The sequence below is a fragment of the Eurytemora carolleeae genome, unplaced genomic scaffold, assembly GCF_000591075.1.
Source record: "Eurytemora carolleeae unplaced genomic scaffold, Eaff_2.0 scaffold299, whole genome shotgun sequence".
NCBI lineage: Eukaryota > Metazoa > Arthropoda > Copepoda > Calanoida > Temoridae > Eurytemora > Eurytemora carolleeae.
Window position 1 is genome coordinate 248,779 of NW_019396463.1, and position 16,163 is coordinate 264,941.

The 16,163-nt window shown below is 30.8% G+C and overlaps 2 protein-coding genes across 2 annotated transcripts in view; both read left to right on the plus strand.

The window, feature by feature from the left end:
- LOC111703748 (protein phosphatase methylesterase 1) overlaps positions 1-9,017 on the plus strand; it is a 13,118-nt gene extending 4,101 nt beyond the window's left edge. The window contains exons 6-14 of the mRNA XM_023475786.1: positions 327-383; positions 1,072-1,151; positions 2,284-2,354; positions 2,942-2,988; positions 3,330-3,438; positions 4,574-4,645; positions 5,002-5,100; positions 6,536-6,601; positions 7,093-9,017. Of these exons, the coding sequence (XP_023331554.1) occupies positions 327-383; positions 1,072-1,151; positions 2,284-2,354; positions 2,942-2,988; positions 3,330-3,438; positions 4,574-4,645; positions 5,002-5,100; positions 6,536-6,601; positions 7,093-7,188 (697 nt within the window). The 3' untranslated portion in view covers positions 7,189-9,017. The remainder of the gene's footprint in view (positions 1-326; positions 384-1,071; positions 1,152-2,283; positions 2,355-2,941; positions 2,989-3,329; positions 3,439-4,573; positions 4,646-5,001; positions 5,101-6,535; positions 6,602-7,092) is intronic.
- The window catches only part of LOC111703754 (TATA element modulatory factor), a 31,846-nt gene continuing 24,691 nt past the window's right edge, over positions 9,009-16,163 (plus strand). The window contains exons 1-8 of the mRNA XM_023475798.1: positions 9,009-9,138; positions 9,940-10,300; positions 10,443-10,493; positions 10,565-11,034; positions 11,400-11,470; positions 12,569-12,636; positions 14,237-14,297; positions 15,450-15,586. Of these exons, the coding sequence (XP_023331566.1) occupies positions 9,024-9,138; positions 9,940-10,300; positions 10,443-10,493; positions 10,565-11,034; positions 11,400-11,470; positions 12,569-12,636; positions 14,237-14,297; positions 15,450-15,586 (1,334 nt within the window). The 5' untranslated portion in view covers positions 9,009-9,023. The remainder of the gene's footprint in view (positions 9,139-9,939; positions 10,301-10,442; positions 10,494-10,564; positions 11,035-11,399; positions 11,471-12,568; positions 12,637-14,236; positions 14,298-15,449; positions 15,587-16,163) is intronic.

Genomic DNA, 16,163 nt, shown 5'->3' on the forward strand with positions numbered 1-16,163 from the left:
ACCACAGCAGTTCAGGTAATAGGAATCCTTATCAAATATGCAGGGGTTCCTTCCTTCGTTCCAGACCACAGCAGTTCAGGTAATTGGAATCCTTATCAAATATGCAGGGCTTCCTTTGTTCCAGACCACAGCAGTTCAGGTAATCGGAATTCTTATCAAATATGCCTTGGGTTTCCTTCGTTCCAGACCACAGCAGTTCAGGTAATTGGAATCCTTATCAAATATGCAGGGCTTCCTTTGTTCCAGACCACAGCAGTTCAGGTAATCGGAATTCTTATCAAATATGCCTTGGGTTTCCTTCGTTCCAGACCACAGCAGTTCAGGTAATTGGAATCCTTATCAAATATGCAGGGCTTCCTTCGTCCCAGACCACAGCAGTTCAGGTAATTGGAATCCTTACCAAATATGCATGGGTTCCTTCGTTCCAGGCCACAGCATTTCAGGTAATTGGATTCCTTAACACCAATGCAGGGTTTCCGTTGTTCCAGACTCTAGCTTGTTCGTTCTTAAAGATAATTGAGAGAAATCACTTTTAAAACAAAATTTTGTTCTTTCCAACTTTCTTCTTTAAAAGCATCGGAAGAGCCTTCACTTTGAAAATCATCACGTCTTGTTCATGAGTTTTTGTAATGATACAGTTAGACCCATGAAATTGTGGAATATGAAGACGACATTTAAGCAATCTTATGAATGTATATATTTGTCAAAAGCAAACATCCTTACAAATACCTTGGTATAACTCACAGTTTCTGTGTTTTATGTCTATTGGACTATTAAAAATCATAACTTGATTTTAACACTTGTCCTCCTCCTTTTCCCTAGTGTTATTACCCTAAAGTAGAAATCGTAACTTCAAGTGACTCTCCATGAAAAAATGTCTCGGCAATGTCTTTTTAATATCGGTCTAAGCCTTGTCAATTATGAATTAGATATCAATGTTTATAATTTTAAAATTAAACTGTTTTCAATTTATTTGTGGTTTTTTTTCTACAGAAGTTATTTGCGCAATTCTACTACATCTTTGCTTGGAGGGTCACTTGAAATTACGCTTATAGTCCCTTTATTATTCAGGTCTGTATCCCACGCTATTGAATGGTGCGTGAGGTCAGGTCAGGCTAGGAACCTAGATTCAGCCAGGGTTAGCATGCCAGGTAGTTAATATAATAAAGCTCTATGCTTTTATATAATGTTAGCTATACCTGGCCAAAGGGCTTAACTGAATGGGCTGGCTTTTTTTTTGAGGGAACCCATTTTTTCTTCTTCAAAATTCGATTTTTTAAAACTCCAGGAGCAACGCCGGGCACTTTAGCTAGTTAAACATAAATCTGGATTCTTTCCTAGAACATTTATTTATTTGTAATTTTTCTTTTGCACGCTTTTTGGACCCCCTCTCCTATCAATTTTGTACATGGATCTCATATGTAACACGGATGTAAGTGGTCATGTTGCCGCAGCCTGTCCTAGCCGCAGCGCTCGGCCCAGAAAATGTCTTAACCAAACCTAACCCTAAAATAATACAAAATAAATAAAAATTATTTTGCTGAAAATTAGTTGGTCATGTACAAAATTGATGGAAGGGGGGGGGGTCCAAAAATCGATCTATATAATTTTGATTTTTTGAGATTTTTTTTTTGCTTTATTTATACTTAAACTTTACAAACATATAAAAAATTAAAGTAAAATAACATCTCATTTTTCAACAGTTGAGATTTGTTTACAGATTTTTTTGGGGATGATATGTTGCCCCGTGGATCCAGATTTGTGGATACGCATATTTTTGCGGATCCGGATCCAGAAAGCCAAAATGTTGCGGATACTAAAAAGTTTGGGGAAAGCAAATTTCAAGTTTTGCTCCCTTGAGTATAATTTGTGGAAATAATTAATTATCATATATCCAATTAGACATTTCTATAGTATTAAGTTTCAAGCTGCTTCTAAATGATTTTGATCCTGTTATATTTTTATATATTCTTATTCATTTAATATTTATATATTTTGATAACGAATAGGACAAATTTTATATATTCATATATTTTGATGTCGAATATGACAAATATTATATATTTATATATTTTAATGTTGAATATGACAAATATTATATATGTTATTTATTTTAATGTTGAATAGGACACATTTTATATATTTATATATTTTGATGTCGAATTGGACAAATACTATATATTTATATATTTTGATGTCCAATAGGACAAATATTATATATTCATATATTTTAATGTCGAATTGGACGAATATTAGATATTTATATATTTTGATTTCGAATAGGACAAATAAAGGACCGGGAGGGCCGTCTAGTATCTTCTCTTGTTCATGAAGTAACAACACAGGAGCCAGAGGTATAAAACACAAAGAAACAAATCAGCTACAGATTTTAGAATTTAACCAATAAAATTAAATAGTTAGGTTGGTGCCAAGGTATTTTTATGCATCTAGATTGCATTGATAAGGACCAACCTAATGATTTTATATTTTTATTATTAACAAAGTGATAATTCAGCAACACTTCAGAGGATAAAATGCCATGCGTACAGCATAGATGGTGACGCTACGCAACCATTCACAAGACCTCAAAGCCATATTATATTATCTTTGTCAGGGGTTAATCAATAGATTTTGTTGCAGGTGTAATATGTTATTTTTTGGCAGATTTTATCGACTTTTTGGCAAATTTTATCGAACAAGATACTTTTTGGAGAATGTTATGTGTCAAATGTTTGAAAATGGGTGCAAAGTTTGGGTTTACATTGTACAATATATTCGCCCAGATTAATCCTAGATGATCCCCCATATTTAACAGCCTTCACAAACTTCAGCCTCAGTATATTTGGGGATATTTTCAAACATTTTAAAAATAGACGTTTTCGTCCTTAAGAAAATATCCACCCTGATATACCTTTACTGGATAAACATAAATCTGTTTCAGGTTATTGATGTTGGGAAAAGGTTGGCTCCTGTACCCCCTCCTGACAGGAAAATATTATTTTCATGATTTTTATTGATAGTTTGACTAATTACATTTATTTGTTTTGTTTTTTGCCTAAAAAAACGTCAAAATGGCTGAACCGATTGAGTCGAAATTTAGTTTGGAAAACGTAATCTTACATTTTACTTAACTTTAATATCATTAATTATAAGAGGAAAAAAATAACCTTCGATTTCTACAAGATATAGAAATGCTATTTAACATCCCAACTTTTATAAAAAAAATATGTCAAAATCAGTCAAAATAAGTTTGATATTGCTGTTTGAGTTATTACAAAATATTTCTGCATATTCAAGTCTGAAATAATCCTAAATACAATTGATTGCAGTATAATAGAAGAAGATGAGAAGGATGAGAAAGAAGAAAATGAAGGAAAGGACGAGGAGAAGAAGGAGTTTTCAACTCCGGAGAAAATTAATGGGGATAAGAAACCGGAAGTAAGTGAGCTTTTGTGTAAATGCCCAACATTATTCTTTAAGAGAAATAGTAGTACATATTACGGCGTTGTGACATTTAATAGGAAGACATTTCAAAGAAAGACATTTTATAGATAGGAAATTTCATAGATAAGAAATTTCAAAGATAGGAAATTTCATAGATAAGAAATTTCATAGATAGGACATTTCATAGATAAGAAATTTCAAAAATGGGAAATTTCATAGATAAGAAATTTCATAGATAGGAAATTTCATTGATAAGAAATTTCATAGATAGGAAATTTCATAGATAAGAAATGTCAAAGATAGGAAATTTCATAGATAAGAAATTTCATAGATAGGAAATTTCATAGATAAGAAATTTCATAGATAGGAAATTTCATAGATAAGAAATTTCATAGATAAGAAATTTCATAGATAGGAAATTTCATAGATAGGACATTTCATAGATAGGACATTTCATAGATAGGAAATTTCATAGATAGGACATTTCATAGATAGGACATTTCATAGATAGGACATTTCATAGATAGGACATTTCATCTATGGAGAATCTTCTCTTTCTATGAAATGTTATATCTTTGAAATGTCCTATCTATGAATTTTCCTATCTATATAATTAATGTCTTCTTATGAAACGTCTCATCTTTGAAATGTCCTATCTATGATTTTGTTATCTATGAAATGTCTTTCTATGAAATGTCCCATATTACATAATGTGTTCTTATTTAAATGTTCATTAAGTGTTCATGAATAATAAATGGGGTTTTAAGATGAATGTTTTTAATTAGAATTTGTATTTTAATTCGAAGTTGACATGTGCAAAGCATTATTGTCCTGATTCACCGTTATGGTGTGATTAGATACGATGTTTTTTCTTATATATATGTGCATTGTGTATTGCGTACAGTGAAGGATTGTTTGTCGGTATGAATTCTGAAATTTAATTTAAGTTTTCCCCTCCCCACCCCCACCCAACCAAACAAAGAATTTTGAATGAAAAATAATTTTTGTTTCAATATTGAGTATTGGGTAACTGAATAAATGATGATTAATAATTTCTGAACTTTTTTGGAACCCAGCATTTTATCCCATCATTATTTGGTCCAAGGTTAATTCTATGTTTTTATGTCAGGATGGTGACGGACCATACACCTGGGCCGTTGATCTCTCCACTACAGAGCCTCATTGGGCCAGCTGGTTCCAGGTACAAAAACAATCTTATTTTACCCTATCTAAAAATTGATAGTTCAGAAGAAATTTTAAGTCGAAGCATATTTCGATGTTTCACTAGTTGCGCCTCAGCTCTGATTATACTTATCTTAAAGAGTGAGTCTCTGTAAAAGAGACTTGCTGATTTATCATTGACAGCAAAGAGAAATTATGAAAATTGAGAAATTCAACATTGTTTAGGACAGAAAAATAAACGACGAAATCTCCGTAATTTTTTACAGAAAAAGAAAAAATACACACTCTCAAAATGGAAATTTTTTGATTTAAATAGACCCTCGACTCCTTGTGGTCATGGTTTTATATTTTTCCAAACACAAATTACAATTTTAGGATCTGTCCAACAATTTTCTGTCTGCCCCGTCTGCTAAACTTCTTCTGTTAGCTGGAGTTGACCGTCTAGATACTAACCTAACTGTAGCGCAGATGCAGGTCAGTTTAAATAGAGGTATATACAGAGCGTCCCATATCATATTAGACTTTCTCCAATCTTTAACGCCAATATACGGATATAATACTCGAAAAATCTTGCATTTTCTGCAAGAAATAATTTCTGTTAGCCTTATTAAATTTTTCAAAATGATTCTTTCTTCTTAAATTTTCTGATTTGTCCCCCAAATCGTAATTTAGACCCATTGACGCGGTCTAATTTGATGTGGAACACCCTGTATTTTCATAAATATAATTTTTTCCCATACGGAACCTCCTCCCCTCCCCTTCTGAAAATAATTTTCCCCGAGATGATAGATATGTAGAAAAGTTTAAGTAGTTCTATCTTCTGATTTGGGGAAAGGAAGGACTTTATACTGAAAAACCATTAAAAAGTTATAATACTTGCCAGTTGATTTCCATTTTTCCCTTGGAGCATCAAAATCATTTCTTGAAAATACTTAACATTATTAAGCATGATTATATCTGTTGAGCTTGAAATTTGAAAAGTAAGCACTAACTTTTTAGATGTCGTCTTATAATTTGCTTTTTTCAAGTGTAAGTACAGAAATTTATATTTTTATGCGATGATTTCATATATCAAAGTTCTCAGAATGCATTGAAATAGAATTTTGTGCTTTAAGTACAAGGTTGTTAAGAAAAGGACGACTGGTCGATATTTGTTTGGTCTTTTTATTGCATTAAGGTTCTCTCAAAACTGGAAACTTTTCTCTTTTTTTACTAAGTTATTTAGTACACCAGTGTAGCCCACAGACAAGTTTAATCTTTATATCATTATATTTGAGGAGCTTAATGTCGCCGTTTGATTCTCATTTTTTTAGGATAGTCTTGTAAAACGGGAAGGGGAAAGGGAAGGGATAAGAGTTCAAGGAAACGGGAAAGAGATAAAGAGAAAGGGAAGGAAAAGGGGGAAGGAGAAGGAAAAGGGGAAAGAAAAAGGAAAAGGAATGAAAAGGGAATGAAAAGGGAAAAGAAAAGGGTAAAGAAAAAGAGGGAAAGGGACAGGGAAAATGAAAGGATAAAGGGAAGAAAAAAGTAAAGGGAAAGGGTACCAGTGGAAAAAAGGAAAGGATGGGGAAGGGTGAAAAGTAGGGAGGAAGTTAGGGAGGGGAAAGGGGGGGAAGTGGATATGTAGGGAAGGAGATAGGTGGTATGGAAAGAGTCACAATTTATGCTTTTTAAAATGCATCATTTTAGGGATTATTATGCGCTGCAATTTTTAGTTTTTGAAATTAGGGAATAGATGTCTAAAAAGAAAATTTGAGGGGGAGGGGAAAGAATGATAATCTTTTTAGTACAAATTCGTTTATATTCATTTACTGGTGATTAGGTTCAGAGCAAATTTAGGACTACTCCCTTTATTTGATAATCTTGTTTGCATAAATTGGAGTACACTCCCTTTAATAATCTTGTTCAGGGTAAATTCCAGATGATCGTTCTCCCTCAGGTTGGACACGCTATACAAGAAGATTCTCCAGACAAGGTACGTATTGTATATCCCAGAAGTTTTGAGGATTATTTTGATGTCTTCCTTGCTGTTTTTGATCAAATGCCGCAAATATTTTTCATTTTAATGAATCGAATACGTATTTTAAAGAAAGTAAGCGCCCAACTTTATGAAGCTGTTTTTTATTTGTTTTTTAATTTTACTGGATAATTTTGGAAGCAAACGGATACAGTAAATCACATGTTTAAGAATACTATGAAGGAATTAGAATAATGTCGCATCGAAAAGTGTTTTGTGATTATTGCCGTTGAATATTATATAAACTAACGGATAAACTGAAACCATGTTAAATTTGCTTAGGATATTTACAATATTTAGTTGGTTAAGTTTTTAAGGCAATTGCCAATATATGAAAGTTTAAGTTGCTTGGGATGTTTCCAATATAAAATTGTCACTTGTTGAGGCAATTGCCATTACATATGTGTACAGGTTGCAAAGTTAGCTTCTGATAGTAAATTATTATTCAGGTTGCTGAAGCAATTGCCAATTTCCTTGTTCGTAACCGTCTGGCTGACTCAAAAGACAGTAATATTGTTGTTCCTAAAGGGCCCATTAGGGCATAATTAATTGATTAGTTTTTTATTAATTAATCATTGTTAATTATTTCAAAGCTTTCATAGAGGGATATTAAAGTAGTAATCACTCAAGCATAAGTACACTTGGTAGGTTTAAACATGCCTGTGTACGTAATATTTACTTTACGCCATGCAGTTCACTATTTGTTAGTATACAGAAGACACATCTGTTGAGATTCCCGGTGTACAAAGTTCTTGAATGATCGTGTTTGATCATTGTTGTACCTTGTTGTATATTGTACTCTAGTTGTACATACGGAAAATACACTAAGAACCCAGAATACTCACAGTGAGAACCAGAAATCTGTGAGATATGAAGACGACATTAAACCCAAGTGTTTTAAACATTGTGTTTACATTCCTCCAAGAGATTGTGGTACACATTTTTGTCAACATAGTTATTGGAGTTCCTGGTTTATTTTCTTTGGATGTACATTACTCTCATCACACAATGCACCCATAGTTAACATTATTGCTTTTAATATTAATTAATAATTTACATTTTACACATAATATATTTTAACTTGAACCCAAATAAGAATATATGTGATAATTTACGTCACAAAATTTGCACCGTATTAATATTAATTCGTGAATCGGGGGGTTGTATTTCTATGCTTGAGTAAAGGTATTTTATACTGCTTCTGAGTTTTCGCCAATATTTTTTAAGTGATATAATAAGCTTTAATTTTAACTGAAAATATTGGATACTAGGCATGTAAAGGGATAAGTTTTTAACGTTACTTTTCATTTTTCCATAAACAGATCGTAAAACTTTTTTATATTGGAGGATTTTCAAAAATACCCAACGTTATTTTTCCCAGCAAATAATAAATTATTAGATCTCTAGAATCTCATTTTCTCCTATTTTTCAAAGGTTTTTGCAATAATTAAGTAATTCTCAATATTTAAAGAGATTATTATAAAATTATATTACTGGGTAATGCTAATGGTTTTTAAGATGAGGATTTACTGTAAAAGGGTCAAAAATTGTTTTTTGTTTTCGATTGACGTATTCAACTGTTCTGATAAGCTTATATGTATATTGTATATTATACATTTCCTGCTGCATTAATCCATCCTAACTAGGATTAATCTCCGGTTTGAAAATATTAATTCACACATTTTTGGGACAAGCTTAGCTGTTTTCCAAACTGAGATGTGTAATACTTATTTTCAAAAACGTGACCAATCCTATTAACCTTTACTCAAATCCGTCTAAAATATTAGAAAGGACTGTTGGAAGTAATTTTTATTGATAGAGTGGCATGTCAGATTCTAAAAGATACTTCGAAACCTTTTGGTCGATTAAGAATGAATGAGATATCCATTATTTGAAAATTGATAATTTTATTATAATAATTTGCAGAATTCAACCCTTCTTGGTTAGCAAACGAGCATATTTTGCACATTATTCATTCGATAAATGTTTAAAGGGTACGGTCGCGAACCTGGTTTGACACTCCAGTTTTTTCATAATTACAACAACAGTCCCTTTAAGAGATGTTATATAAAGCACGTGGGTTGTCCATTGCTCCCTTAAAACCTTGTTAAAACTAATCTAAGCTGGGAACTATAGTGTTGAATTCTCATGAACCCGATTGCTTGATCTCGATAGCAACTGGGGGCACTTTTGATTTGAGGACAAATGCTTAATCTCTTAATTTCAGTAATTCCTCCCCTTATCAAAGCTCCCTTCAAGCCTTAACTAGGTACAATAATAATGCGGGATATCGATTAAAGATAAGATTGATCTCGATATTAACAATACAAAAGTTCCCAGCTAAGGTTCCTAGACACGCCTATCTTGTTTCAGAGTGAATATGAGTTGGTTTGATACCTCCAACCTATCCAGCATTGCTACTAAGGCAATGAAGGAGGCACAGAAGACGCTGGACAAGGCTCTGGACATCACAGAAACCGAGGAGAATAATAAAGGTAATCACTAATCAGCTAGGGTAATCCAAGGAGAATTGAATAGAAGGAGGGGGCGTTAGGGTTTCCGTACACTTTGATGTGTCGTTTTTGGACTGCTGAAGAACTAGTTTTTACGTAACAACAATAATAAAGATTGTAAACAATAACACAAATGATAAACAAACATCTGGCATTTCTGGCGTTAGATGAAGATTCACCATGTACTAACTCATGTTTGTTTACATTAGATCGGCTGCCTTTGTTATTGTTGTTACGCAAAAACTAGTTCTTCAGCAGTTTAAAACGTCACAGCAAAGTGTACGGAAACCCTTTTGCCCCCTCCTTCTATTCAATTCTCCTTGGGCTAATTCATACTGTCTAAAGTTTTGATTCAACGCGACTTGAAGTGCTTAATCTGTCTTATTTTACCGATCTCTGATTGGTTGAAGTTTAAGACATTTCTAAAATATTCGATGAATCTGTCGAATGAAATACTTTCCTAAACGGCTTATTTTAATCGAAAAATGAACTGGTAAAATTGTGTACCATTCAAACCTTAGTTTAACTTGTAAAGGTTAGATTGTTGTTACACGAACCATCAATTATGATTATCTTAAGTTGAACCATTAGTTTTAAGCGGAAAAAATTACTGTGTTTTTTACTCGTTTATCTGGAATTTATATGCATTCTGCGCCATACCTCAATTATTGAATTAAAGAAAAATGTTTTTCTTTGATTAATTTTGAAAATTATATTAAATTCTTTTCAAATATTAACATATCTGTTTACAAAATAATAAGTATAACTAGAATTGTATTTAAGATTCCAAATGGTTGGGCTGGAGCAAGGTTACAAAATCAGAATCCGACTCAAGTATTAAAGAAAACAGCGAGAAAACAAACAAACCTGATAACAATGCCTCCATTTGGGGATCTTTCTCAGGTTCCTTTTTTGAACCTGGAGCAGAAACTAACCCTGAATCTGATCCTGGATCAACTGAACCTGTATCTAATCAACCTAGGAAGCAAACTTCAAAAAATTTGTATGAGTCCACCATTTGCAATCCGTCAAGTCGTGCCGTCCAATCAGAGTCAAGTATCTTACCTTCCAGCCAATCACAGAGCTCCCTGATGGAAGGGTGCAGTGAAGAAGAAATTTTAATGACCCAGAATGAGCTTTCGAGGTATAAAGTACTTATTTGAATTTAAATGCCTTGGTTATTCAATTTTCTATGTGTTATTGAGAACTTTTTTAACAAACAAATTATTAAACTGATTGGTCGGTTTTTTTTTATTAACCCCTGATTCGACGGAAATGTTTTTCAGCGAGTTATGTTTGGGAGATTTAGTTGAAAGCGATCAATTTTCTACTTCTAGGTTAGTTAATATTATTATTGATATTATTTTTAATCATGAATCTACTAATAATGATACTATGTTCTGTCTAGATTGATTGTTTCTACATCCCCTGAAGTTTCAGAAAAGAAGAATATTCAAGCTCAACCCTTTTCCTTAGATGCAGAAACAGAAATGTACACTTCTGTGATAAAACATGAAGATTTGGAACCTAGTGAACCCTTGAAGAAAAATGAACTTTCAAGTTCTCCTATTTCGAAAGTTCCTGTATCTCCGTCAAGTGTAGAAGTAATATCTCCGCCAAGTGCAGAAGTAATATCTCCGTCAAGTGCAGAAGTAATATCTCCGTCAAGTGTAGAATTAATATCTCCGTCAAGTGTTGAAGTAATATCTCCGTCAAGTGTTGAAGTAATATCTCCGTCAAGTGTTGAAGTAATATCTCCGTCAAGTGTAGAAGTACTTTCTCCGTCAAGTGAAGAAATATCTCCATCAAGTGTAGAAGTAATATCTCCATCAAGTATCGAGCTTATTCACTCCGATTCCTCAGAACCTGGATCTCCAGGTAGGCAAGGATGATCCCCCTCCAAACTTTGTCATGTTGAATATTCATAGAAAATGTTGTTAATATTTAATTTATTCTTGCTATGCGACATTGTTCTATGCAGATTGCAGAGAACATTACTCTTGTTGCTACCCCNCCAAATTGGTCTATGAGTGCTACGGCTAGAACAATCAAAGGGGCTGAGTTTTATTGCTAAGACAAAATATGATAGGGGAAGCGACGGCTAGTGAAAACTGGAGAAGTTTATTTAGAAAAAAATAATTACTACCAATAATGTCGTCGAGTCATGTATCAAACTGCATTCTTTTTTTATACTTTATTCGTCTCCTTGAAAATAATACAAATTTCATTATTCCCCTTTTTAGGAGGATCCAACCTAATCTACTCTTCAAAACCTTTAAATATAACAGATTCTACGGAGGGAAACATTGAGAAGGTAGGGAGGGACTGATCAGGATCAGGGAAACTGTGAACCACACCTGCCCATGTATTGACTGTTTATTTGCAATGCATTAAACAAACAAGCCTTTCCTTTCCCAATCCCATAAAGGGACTGTAAGCATAATTTCAAGTGATCCTCCATACCAAGAGGGCAAGGCCCGATTTACAACGGTACCCTTAAAACCTTTGTGCTTTCGTCCAATAGAGAGATATGTCGTAAAGTACAACATATCTAAGTACCAAATACCTAATATAATCTACTCACTTAAAGTCTAATTAGGGTATTCAAAATCAAATCGGTACAGAGAAATAACAATTTGCTTGAATCTGAGGCCTATGAAACCTGATATACGTTAAGTAGAAACATTTTTAATGAAATGAACCAGTACCTACAAATTCAATAATTTTCACATTAAATCTTTTGATTGCCAGAATTAAAGATTTTGACTGATTTGAAACTTAGGGTGCGAAAATAAAACCCTCTTCCTTTTTAAAACTAGAATATTTATTTTTATAGACACTTATTTCTTTTTTTTATTCCTGGAAGAAATGTCGTCGAAATTCTAAATTACCCTACACTAAAAAACGGTACCCTTTAACTCCTTTAACCCTTAATCTGATAAATAACATGGAAGATACTGTTGTTTTTCAAGCTTGAATAGTATTTAATCCTGATAATTTCTCCATTGTCAATAAAGCAAGAAATGCGCAAGTCACGTTTGCAGTGAAACCGCAAAACAAATATACAGTTTTCTGAAACAAAAACATGGATTTCTAATTCATACTTAGTTAGACAACGCTGTTAAAGGGAGTGGCCAGCAATGTATTGTAGTTGAACTGAGACTGTAGTATTGTGGAGACATTTTTTAGGAATCATTTGAGACCTATGAGACGTGTTTACGGTACATATTTGTACAGCAAGGTCGCAAATTCAATCTCTAAAATCCTCAATGATCGTTAAGTTTTAAGGGATGATATTCTCAGTTCATCTACCACCATTGCCTGATTAATTGTCTAGTGTTTACTAGTGGTGTAATACAGGATGAACTAATTACCTCTATATCTAGTAATAAACCTGATTATAATTGTCTAGTGTACTAGTGGTGTACCGCAGGATGAACTGAACACCTCTGTATCCAGTGATAAAACTGTTGTTTACAGGTAAAAAAGTTTTACATAATATACAGGGTGAGTAAAAAACGGTATTTTTGATATTTTATCAAAATTTTTCTTAATTTTTTATTTGTTTGGATTTTAAGCATTAAAAAAATATATGATCAAAAAATTTTTAAACATCGTAATAAAAGTCCGCAAAACCAAACAAAGATATAACAAAAAATCCGCAAAGATTTAAACTGGAAATCTGCAGTAAATGTTATCAAATCATAACCTTAAAACTGTTATGACTTCAAAAATGCAAATAATTTGCTTAGATTTTTTAGTTTTATCTTATTCGTTTAACGTTTTTGGATGCAAACAAACAAAGAAATAAATAAACAAGCTAAACATATAGATTTTATCTATTTGCGTGTTTGCCTTATCTAGCCTTTGTTGGCTAGTTTGTTTTTTAAATATTTCGGGTTTTTAAGTTTTGGAAATCCATGAAAGAATTACTATTATTATTATTATTATTATTATTATTATTATTATTATTATTATTATTATTATTATTATTATTATTATTATTATTATTATTATTATTATTATTATTATTATTATTATTATTATTATTATTATTATTATTATTATTATTATTATTATTATTATTATTATTATTATTATTATTATTATTATTATTATTATTATTATTATTATTATTATTATTATTATTATTATTATTATTATTATTATTATTATTATTATTATTATTATTATTATTATTATTATTATTATTATTATTATTATTATTATTATTATTATTATTATTATTATTATTATTATTATTATTATTATTATTATTATTATTATTATTATTATTATTATTATTATTATTATTATTATTATTATTATTATTATTATTATTATTATTATTATTATTATTATTATTATTATTATTATTATTATTATTATTATTATTATTATTATTATTATTATTATTATTATTATTATTATTATTATTATTATTATTATTATTATTATTATTATTATTATTATTATTATTATTATTATTATTATTATTATTATTATTATTATTATTATTATTATTATTATTATTATTATTATTATTATTATTATTATTATTATTATTATTATTATTATTATTATTATTATTATTATTATTATTATTATTATTATTATTATTATTATTATTATTATTATTATTATTATTATTATTATTATTATTATTATTATTATTATTATTATTATTATTATTATTATTATTATTATTATTATTATTATTATTATTATTATTATTATTATTATTATTATTATTATTATTATTATTATTATTATTATTATTATTATTATTATTATTATTATTATTATTATTATTATTATTATTATTATNACGACCGTAACAAAAACAAAAAATATTTTTTATTTTATTAAGTCTTCGGTATCAAATTGGTAAAAATAGCATCATTATAAATAGTAAAGCGGAAAGCCTCAGTCAATTCCGATTTTGTGTACTCACTTTGAGTTTGGCTTGTGGGTAAAGGACGTCCCTCACAGATCCATTTAGGTCATTTTACATTGAAACATTATTGCTGGAGTTTGATAAGTGTGCAACGTGCTTTGATATATTATATATATATTTTAGAGAAGATTCCTCGAATATTGAAGTAATGCTAACCGAGGCTATAATGGAGAATCAGAACTCGGTTCGTATCTTTTATCCACAGGATTAATTGCATTTCATCTTTTAAACTTTAAAAATCATTTATTTTATTCTCTGGTTTATAAAGAAGAATGGATTCATTTCATTTTAATTATATTAATTTTCAAAATTCCAAGAATAATAAACTCTTTGCTGGGTTCATACAGAAATAAAATATTTATCCAGTGGCCGAATTTAAAGAATTTGAGCGGCGGTTTAAATTTAAGCCGCGGTTTAAATATGGTTGGTTCCACTTAAAATTGTATCAAATTTTTCAAGATTTAAGCCGGCGCTTAATTTAAACCGGGTTTTGGCGGATTCAAACCTTGGCTCAAATTCTTTAAATTCCATCTCAGGTTCATTACTTAAATACATCCACAAATTATCTTCCTTAATAGTAATATGATCTCCGTTTTTAACAACCCTTTTACAGAGGGGGGGGGGGATTAATTATAAAAAAATCTGTAATTTTTAACAAAATTTAAAAAAAAATTTCAATACTTGACCCTTCATGAAAAGATGGCATTTCCCGATTTACACTGGTACCCTTTAAAACGTTATCTGCTTAGGCATGAATTGGATATCAATGTTTATAATTTAAAATCTGATTAATTTCAATTGTTGGTTCACTACAATAGTGACTCGCTCATTTCTATACTGCAGGAAAACATATGGCCGAATTAGATACCAATGTTTATAATTTTAAAACTGATTAATTTCAATCGTTGGTTCACTACAATAGTGACTCGCTCATTTCTATACTGCAGGAAAACATATGGCCGAATTAGATACCAATGTTTATAATTTTAAAACTGATTAATTTCAATCGTTGGTTCACTACAATAGTGACTCGCTCATTTCTATACTGCAGGAAAACATATGGCCGAATTATCAGAAATAAAACCCTCTAAACATAAAAAAGACAAAATCTTCCAATATTATTGATAAGTCGAAGGTTTTAGAAATTATTAGAATTTTACACTTTTAACCTAAAAAACGACTATATTCTACTTTATTTTTTAAACAAATATTTTAAGGGTTAAGTTGTAACTCGGGCATTGACAATTTAGCGTGAAGGGTCACTTGAATTTACGCTTACAGTCCCTTTAATGAACCCTTAATAACTGATATTTTCCAACCTTAATACTTGTTGCAGAGTATGCATAGTGGAAGCAGTGGTAGCTCTGATATAACTAAGTTTGAGTGCCCTAGCGAGACATCTTGCGACGAGTTGGATAATTATACTTCGACTAGTAGCGACGTAGAAGTTATCTCCAGTCCACTTAGTTCTAGGTGAAGATAAATTACTTACTTGATTACTTGATTACTTGATTACTTGATTTTTGAAGAAGTCACGTAAATACAGCCACGTGCATACTGCATAGCCATATTATTCGGATCATGGGTTTTATTGTACTTAAATCTCCGGATGGTCTCCATACACGTACTACTTGTGAACATACTGAAATTAAGCACTATTAAAATCATTATATTTGTTTTTCAGTTGATTAATTTTGACTACAGACTTTACTTCCATAGGAATAATATTCCATATTTTTGGTACTCTCACACCATAAGAATGTCTGCTTACATCAGTTCTTAACATGATTTTATTCCCAGCATGAGTTCGGATGGTGTACTATTTATTTATGCAACTACCTTTTGCAATGTTTTATCAACTTATGCGGGACAATATGTTTTTGCTGAGATTTTACCTTTTTGTTTGTTTAAGGTTGAAATTCAAGCTTTTTAGTCCCGACCGGTTCGATGTATTAACTATTTATAATACTGTTATTTTGGTTCGCAGTGTTTTTAAGTTTTTGTACAGAAACTTTCTCTTTATCGAGAAGGTTCAAGCCTTTTTTAGATT